Source organism: Salmo trutta, chromosome 23 (genome assembly GCF_901001165.1).
Source record: "Salmo trutta chromosome 23, fSalTru1.1, whole genome shotgun sequence".
Lineage (NCBI taxonomy): Eukaryota > Metazoa > Chordata > Actinopteri > Salmoniformes > Salmonidae > Salmo > Salmo trutta.
In genome coordinates, this window is record NC_042979.1 from 8,645,057 (window position 1) to 8,654,108 (window position 9,052).

General features: G+C 44.1%; 1 protein-coding gene across 1 annotated transcript in view; it reads left to right on the forward strand.

Moving 5' to 3' along the window:
* Window positions 1-8,151, forward strand: part of cwc27 (CWC27 spliceosome associated cyclophilin) — a 48,641-nt gene extending 40,490 nt beyond the window's left edge. Inside the window, exon 14 of the mRNA XM_029708724.1 lies at window positions 7,422-8,151. Coding sequence (XP_029564584.1) covers window positions 7,422-7,584 — 163 coding nt within the window. The 3' untranslated portion in view covers window positions 7,585-8,151. The remainder of the gene's footprint in view (window positions 1-7,421) is intronic.
* Window positions 8,152-9,052: the final 901 nt, after the last annotated feature.

A 9,052-nucleotide genomic window follows, 5' to 3' on the forward strand; every position in this document is an offset into this window, starting at 1 on the left:
GGGTCTGAATACTTTCCGAATGCACTGTAGATGTAGCTATGGCCTGGGTGCCAGCCTTAGGTTTTAGTTTCCGTACTCAGAGAAACACAGACTGCCAGCCAGGTGAAAAGATTGCTCTAACATGGGCATGTTTATATCTCTCTTACTTTGACATTTTTTGTTTTGTCTTAGCAGGCTTGGCTCATTTTGTGTGTGTGTGTGTGTGTGTGTGTGTGTGTGTGTGTGTCTTCATGATTACGGATGTGTGTGTTGTAAAGGCCGTTCCCGACCCTCGGCACAGCTCTACAGTGATAGTGGATGCCACTTTGTCTACCATCTAGGCCTATACCAGGACTGAAGGGTTTGTCATCCCTAATGTGTGTTTTACACAAGACAACATTGGGTTGCCACTGTGTAAGAAACTCACATACTAGGAAGTATAGGGATGTTTCTGTAAGGTTTTAGTGCGTGCAGACTGAAGCTATAGACTGTGATGTACACTACAGTTAGGAGGACACTGTTCAGTACTGTAGTCTGTTGGCTCGCACCGCTCCTTCTGTCAGACAAATCAGATGCATATGGAATTCCATTTTTTTTCTCCCCCGGCCGGTCACATTTATGGTCTATTTCGGTTCTATTTTTCAATTTGATTACCTCCTCAAGATGGATTGTGTTTTGACGTTTCTCCTCTCTGCTGCTGATGTGTTTTCAACGTCCTGCTGTGTCCTGACCAGAACAGAGAGCCTCACTGCAGTACTGACGACTCACTGAGAGCGAGACGCAGAGACACGGATGGAGAGGGAGGGAGGGAGGGCAAGCTCCAGCCTACAGGAAACAAGCTAGCTAACACATTGCCCTGTGGAGCGGCTCCTGCTGGGAGTTAAAAACACAGCCGTGTGTCTGTGTATTGGCACCTGACGCCGTGCCAATACTTCAGATATACCAGTTTATTGAAGGCAATGAAGACAGCAGTGTGTATGTGTGCGTGTTTGCAGAGCCTGGTCTCTCTGCCGTTTCCCTCAGTGGGCAGACAGAGCCACAGTCAGGAAATCAGCTTTTACATCGTGTTTTCCTCTCCCATTCTGATTTTCACCAACAGACTTCTGAGTCTCCCTCTCAGACCTCAATATGTAGAGAGCGAGAGAGAGTTAGAGGGCTGAAATGAATCCCATGTGTTTGAACTTCGAGGAAAGTGTCTGTGTGAGAGATTTAGAATAACAAAACCTGTAGTTGCTATTAGTCTCAGCCAGCCAGGCCCCCAGCTCAGTCTCACTGTTTGGCCCCCGCCAGCCAGCTAGGTATGAGACAGGAGGAGGGAGGGAGGAGGAGGAGGGAAGACAGGGGCACAGTAGCCTAGCAGTCCCAGTCTGTGTCCCAAAAGGCACCCCGGGTCCCAAATGGTGCCCAGGGCTCTGGTGAGAAGTAGTGCACTATATAGGGAATAGGGTGTCATTTGGGCTGCAGACCTAATCTAGAACAACACCCCGCCAGCCACGCACTAGCGTAGGATGTCTGTGCCACTCTGCGAGCTCTGGTACAGGAACTATTGGGTTACTACAGGTCAGACTCCCCAAGTCAAGTCTGGGCCAGGGGACTGTAAACTATTCCGTCTGGGTCTACAAACTTTATACTTTCTAGATCGCTCTGCTAACACACACACACACACACACACACACACACACACACACACACACACACACACACACACACACACACACACACACACACACACTCCAAGAAGCCAGCCATAGAGCCCCTGTCGCCCCACCCCCACCCCTCCCTCTTTCCTCCCTCTTTTCAGAAAGCGAAAGAAAAACAAATGGAGGAAAGGCCTCTGAGCTCTGAGGCTTCTGGGTAGAGAGTGGGTTTGATAAGCAGACTGGAGCGCTGAATGGTGGGAGCCCAGAGCCTGGCACACATACACATATACAGTGCCTTCAGAAAGTATTCACACCACTTGACTTTTTCCACATTTTGTTGTTACAAAGTGGAATAAAAATGTATTTAATTGTCACTTCTATTCACTCTGTCATTTAGGTTAGTATTTTGGAGTAACTACAGAGTTGTTGATCCATCCTCAGTTTTTTCCTATAACAGCCATTAAACTGTAACTGTTTTAAAGTCACCGTTGGCTTCATGGTGAAATCCCTGAGCAGTTTCCTTTCTCTCCGGCAACTGAGTTAGGGAGGACACCTGTATCTTTGTAGTGACTGGGTGTATTGATTCACCATCCAAAGTGTAATTAATAACTTCACCATGCTCAAAGGGATATTTAATGTCTGCTTTTTTTTACCCATCTACCAGTAGGTGCCAGAGTGAATCCATGCAATTTATTATGTGACTTCTTAAGCACATTTTTACTCCTGAGTTTATTTAGGCTTGCCATAACAAAGGTGTTGAATACTTATTGACTCAAGACATTTGAGCTTTTCATTTTTTATTAATTTGCAAACATTTAGAAAAACATCATTCCACTTTGACATTATGGGGTATTGTGTGTAGATTATTGACACAAAATCCCAATTTAATCAGTTTTAAATTCAGGCTGTAACACAACAAAATGTGGAAAAAGTCAAGGGGTGTGAATACTTCCTGAAGGCACTGTGTGTATACATATATACACACACATACACACACTGTTCTGTAGTCTGGGCAATGAGGCTATGTTCCTGTCATCACTGAGGCTGCTAGACAAATTATGGTAGCGGTCCGCCTCGCACTGCAGGACTCCTCAGTCTGCCAGAGTAGAGCCACCATGACATCCTGGATGAGCTGTCACTACTACTGCCCAGTTCACATGAACACAGGAGGGGGGGACTGCAGAGCACACACACACACACATGCTTTACCTATGTACCCAGGCAGACTAAAAGACAAACACATAAGGCTGCACGATTCTCTCTCCCTCTATCTTCTTTAGGCCGCTTCCCAATCCTACGCACTTCAAGCCCCGCCCCCATGTCACTCTCCTTGTGCTCGGGAATTCACTCTGCCTCCATTGACCAAACCACAGTGTGCAGTCTACAGATTTTTCCAAACAAGAACTACAGTAGGCAGCGTTCCACTTTTGCTTCTTAACATAAATCAACATTTCTATATTTGACTATTCGCTTGTGTAACTTGCTCTCTGCAACACGCTACTTAGTTGGTCTTAGCAAGCTGCAAATGTGTCCGTATCTCACTGGATTTAGCTAGCTATCTAACAATTAGCATTAGGAGCTAAACCACATTTTTGCTAGCTAAGTCCAGTGAGATACGGCAAATCTTGCTAGCAAACTTTTACTCTAATACAGGCCGGAATCCATGGTGGGGTGCAACAGCTTGTTTCTTAATCAGAGAGGACAAGGCGCAGAATGTTCTAAAATCTTTGTCTGAACATGCATATCTAATTAGGGTCGCCTAGGAAACACTGACCAACACTTTGGTTCCTACTCTGTCACAACCATCTCCTCCCATATTTTTTTTCTTTCGTTTTCATGCCAACCTAAACTGCATTCCAAGTGTCCACCCTATTCCAACCATGAAATTAGAATTATCATTCTATTTCTATGATTCCAACAGTTTTTCCAAGTGTTTTGATCTATATATACGCAAGTAAAATTGCAGTATTTGGTACAAAAATTGCAAATGGATATGTTACCCATATTGTGCAGCCCTACACATACACTGAGTGTATAAAACTTTATGAACACCTGCTTTTTCCATGACATAGACTGACCAGGTGAAAGCTATGATGTCACTTGTTAAATCCACTTCAATCTGTGTAGATGAAAGAGAGGAGACAGGCTAAAGAAGGATTTTTAAGCCTTGAGACAATTGAGACATTGATTGTGTATTTGTGCGAGGGTGAATGAGCAAGACAAAAGATTCAAGTGCCTTTGAACGGGGTATGGTAGTAGGTGCCAGGCACACCGGTTTGTGTCAAGCACTGCAACGTTGCTGGGTTTTTCACGCTCAAGAATGGTCCACCACCCATAGGACATTCAGCCAACTTGATACAACTGTGGGAAGCATTGTCGTCAACATGGGCCAGCATCCCTGTGAAACACTTTCAACACCTTGTAGAGTCCATGCCCGACGAATTGAGGCTGTTCTGAGGGCAAAGGGGGTGTAAACTCAATATAAGGAAGGTGTTCTTAATGTTTTGTACGCTCAGTGTATATATATATATATATATATATATATATATATATAATATGCCATTTAGCAGATGTTTTTATGCTCTACCAACTGAGCTACCAAGGACCACTATATACACACGCTTCACCGAAGCACATGGGCAGACACACACACATAGACACACACAGACAAGCCATCTGACAAAAATACACTCATACTGTACACTTAGCTTCGCACACAGACTCAAGTGCACACTCAGACACACGCCATCCAACACACACATACAAGGAGGACACCCATTTCAATGTGATCTTAGTGGCTGATTAAAGGGGATCTGTCCCTAGGACCAAACAGCAGAACTCGTATGGCAATAAGTTGGCTTATATTCTATTACTATAGAACGTTGGTTATGTAAGTATTACCCCAGCTTGTCTGTTTTTCCATTGTCCGATTCGGACGGGATTCGTTTTTATGAAATTGCTGCCTGTAAATCTTTTAAATGTTTTTATGTACTGTTATGATGGAAGACTGGAGGCTATTCTAGACATGAAGGGTGCAAATTGAAATAGTTCAAATAGTTCACCTAATGTCAGCTTATATGACAAAACAAGCGATGTGTAGAGATTCATTGTACCATCTAAACCACTGTGAAATACACTATATATACAAAAGTATGTCGACACCCCTTCAAATTAGTGGATTTGGCTATTTCAGCCACACCTGTTGCTGACAGGTGTATAAAGTCGAGCACACCACCATACAATCTCCGTAGACAAATGTTGGCAGTAGAATGGCCTTGCTGAAGAGCTCAGTGACTTTTAACCTTTTAACCTGTCATAGGATGCCACCTTTCCAACAAGTCAGTTCGTAAAATGTTTGCCCTGCTAGAGCTGCCCCAGTCAACTGCAAGTGCTGTTATTTTGAGGTGGAAACATCTAGGAGCAACAACAGCTCAGCCACGAAGTGTTAGGCCACACAAGCTCACAGAACGGGACCGCTGAAGTGCATAGCGCGTAAAAATCATCTTTCCTCGGTTGAAACACTCACTACCGAGTGAGAAGTGTTCGTCGGGAGCTTCATGAAATGGGTTTCCATGGCCGAGCAGCCGCACGCAAGCCTAAGATCACCATGTGCAATGCAAGCGTCGGCTGGAGTGGTGTAAAGCTTGCCACCATTGGACTCTGGAGCAGTGGAAACGTGTTCTCTGGAGTAATGAATCACGCTTCACCATCTGGCAGTCCGACAAACAAATCTGGGTTTGGTGGATGCCAGGAGAACGCTACCTGCCCCAATGCATAGTTCCAACTGTAAAGTTTGGAGGAGGAGGAGTAATGGTCTGGGGCTGTTTTTCATGGTTTGGGCTAGACCCCTTAGTTCCAGTGAAGGGAAATCTTAACACTACAGCATACAATGACATTCTAGACGATTCTGTGCTTCCAACTTTGTGGCAACTGTTTAGGGAAGGCCCTTTCCTGTTGCATGACAATACCCCTGTGCACAAAGCGCGGTCCATACAGAAATATTTTGTTGAGATCGGTGTGGAAGAACTTGACTGGCCTGCACAGAGTCCTGACCTCAACCCCATTGAACAGGGGGCCTAATCGCCCAACAGCAGTGCCCTACCTCACTAATGCTCTTGTGGCTGAATGGAAGCAAGTCCCTGCAGCAATGTTCCAACATCTAGTGAAAAGCCTTCCCGCTGTTCTAGCAGCAAAGGGGGACCAACTCCATATTAATGCCCATGATTTTGGAATGAGATGTTCGACAAGCAGGTGTCCACATACTTTTGACCATGTAGTGTATTTCAACTTGTCTAGGAATAGCCTAATATTGTCTTTCAGTTAGGAGAAAGTATAAATAGTATCAATAAGAACCATGAACTGTATGCAGACATTTAATTAACTGATGTATTCGGCAATTTATCAATTCAATGTCATTTACTTAATATTTTAAAAAAGACAAATAGTCACTGGGAACGTTGATATATGACAAAACGGATAACTCATCTGTAGGCTACGTGCATAGGACTTTGTTTGCATAACACTTTGTACATAGCTCTTTGCATCAATTTGTTCTCATGTTCTTGCCCAAACTGGGTGCAGCATTGTAAAACTCTATAATATCCGTCATAACACAGTGATGACAATTCACACTAGATAAATATTCTCAAAGGACCTGGGAGTTTGTCAAAAAAAACGGTAGGTTTTTGGTGCTGGAATACTACCTTCCCGCCAAGTAAAAATGATAGATATGGGAGATTCGGACAAGATAGGGCTTTAACTAACTATCTGTAATAGTAGTACATCACTGTAATAGCGCAAACAGTCAAAGAGATTTGGGCCTGAAGCTCTTCGTCTGGTTTGGCTTTGTCTCCGTCTCTCGGCTTCTGTGAATTGGTGATAGCATCTTCCCTTTTATCTTGTTTTTAATTCTCCGGGGGTTGCAGCTCCGTGACCCCTGGGTAACGCATGGCCTTCATCAGAACCCTCCAAACAGGTGTTGGAGTGTCAAGACACTGTCAGAGCGTTATGCATGTAGCGCAAATCCTTCTGCGCCGGGCAGATGTGTCTGCGTGATGGACACCGGTGACCTGCCTCACCCCTCTTGAAGTCCTCTGTCTCTCTCTCTCTCTCTCCACTCTGCTGTCTCCCCGGGAATTCCTGCTCTCACTGTATCTATATACTGGGAGTTTGATCGATAACTGTTACACTGACACGCTTGGCCTATTAGGTAACATGTTAGGGTTTTTTCGTCAAAGTGTTGATAGAGGTTGAATCATGAAGACAGTTGCCTTTTTAAACCGAACACTCTTCAGATTCTGCCATTCTCCCTTTTTGTCTGTTTTGCGGAGGTGCTGCTTGCTGCTAGTCCACAAAGGACAAAAGAACAGCCAAGGATGCTTCCAAATGCATATCAGTCATCTTCCTTCTCTTATTCCTATTCCTCCTCATCACGGACCTCCTCCTCATCTTCCTCCTCCTCCATCCTCTTCCTGCTCCTCCCTAAGAGAACAGAACATTTCAACCCTGTATTTTGCACCATGTTTTTATTCTTACACTAAGGTGATAAGGGCACGTGTTTCTGTGTTGCAGCCGTAGCCTATTCCTTTATCAGCAATACAATGCCATCACTCACCACCATGGCATCTTGATACCATAAATGCCTGTTGTGACAGAACGCCGGCTTCAAAGGGAATGTGATTTTATTTGAATTGATGGAGAGGAACAGATGGAGAGATGGCGAGTTCCATATCACTGATTTACTGAGTTCACATCAGAGTGCTGTATTGCTGTTCTTTGAACCTCCTCTTTCTCTGATTTTAGGATGGCCCATGTTCTCCAGTTTGACGAGCAAACCAGGAAAGTCAAGGATGCCAACATGCAGGACGAAGACACGTTTGAGATCTCCGATCCACGAAACCCCGTCAACAAACGGCGGAGAGAGGAGAGCAAGAAGATCATGAAGGAGAAGAAGGCCAAGAGGTGAGGGGTCAGGGATTAGGCATGGAGATTAACCCCAGCCATGTGACTGACCAGGCATCTCCTCTCTTCCTCTCTAACCTACCACTTCAAAACAACTGTCTCTCCTGAGTGAACTTTGAACCTTGGAATGCCATGAACAACCAAAACAAAGCTATTTCTGAGAAGCTGTTGGAATCCATTCACATCTGAACTAAGGGATCAGCTAACACAGGGCTAATGTGACTTCAGCCCATCAGGGTTATCCCTCATAAAAGGGAAACAAACGCACATGACCTGACAGCTATAGCTAATCTAAAACTATCCGTCATCAAGACATAGTATCATTTTGAACTGGAATGTGAACCCACATTTCCAAGAATAGGTTCATTTTCTGTCATCATACAGTACTGTATGTTGTGATTGAGAGAGTATTGGAAAGAAAAGGTTGTGAAATGTTGAAATGCCCAGGTATCCAGGTAAAGTAGTAAGGGTGATGGATGATGGTCCAAGTCATTGATGTCAACATGTCTGATGACCAATGTTGTGAACATGTACTGATAATAAATTACATTTGTCATAAGACATAAATGCCTTTGATGTTTGCAGCTGTGTTTGTATTCCTCTCTGTGTTTGCTGTATTAAGAGCTCCTCAACCATTGGCTTGGGCAGGTGAGCTCAACATGGAGGATACACAGTGGGATTTTCACGTGTCCAATTGTTTACTGTCCGTGGAGACGAGGAGAGGAACCCAACTTCGACTATTTACATTTGACATTTTACTCATTTAGCAGATGTTCTTATCCAGAGCGACTTACAGTTAGCGCATTCATCTTAAGGTAGCTAGGTGAGACAACCACATATCAAAGTTATAGTAAGCAACAGAAATGTCCTTTTAATAAAGCAGCAATCAGCAAAGTCAGTGCTGGTAAGCAAAGACAAGTGTGACTGTTCATGTAAGAAGGTCAACTACTGAGATGGAGAGGAAACCAGCACGCCACCGTATGCTTTTGAGATTAAGGAAAGAAGATTATGAGAGGAAGTTACTTTAAACTACTGAGCGAGATCCACCCAGAATGTGTTATGAAAACCTTGACTATGGTGAGGAATGAGCAGTAAGCAGAAAGGGAGGAGAGACAATGGAACACAGTAGCTGCTGCAGTAGTTTCCCCATTACATTGATCTAAGGTCAGTTTAGCGTTGTTCCCCTATAGTTAATATCAGTATCTCGAGAGGGTAAGCTGATCCTGTATCTGTGCCCAAAGCCAACTTTTCCTCATATCTGATATAACAGCAGCTGAGTAGACAGAGCCAGCCAGTGTGACTTCACATGACTGGAATCATCAAAACAGCTCTCCAGCAGAAGTTGTGAAAACTGGTATTAAAGCTCGATTAAGTCCCTGACTCTGTCTTTATTTAAGCACCATAGTTGTATTCCAAATGGCATCCTTTTCCCCATATAGTGCACTACTTGTGACCAGGGCCCGTATGGTTCT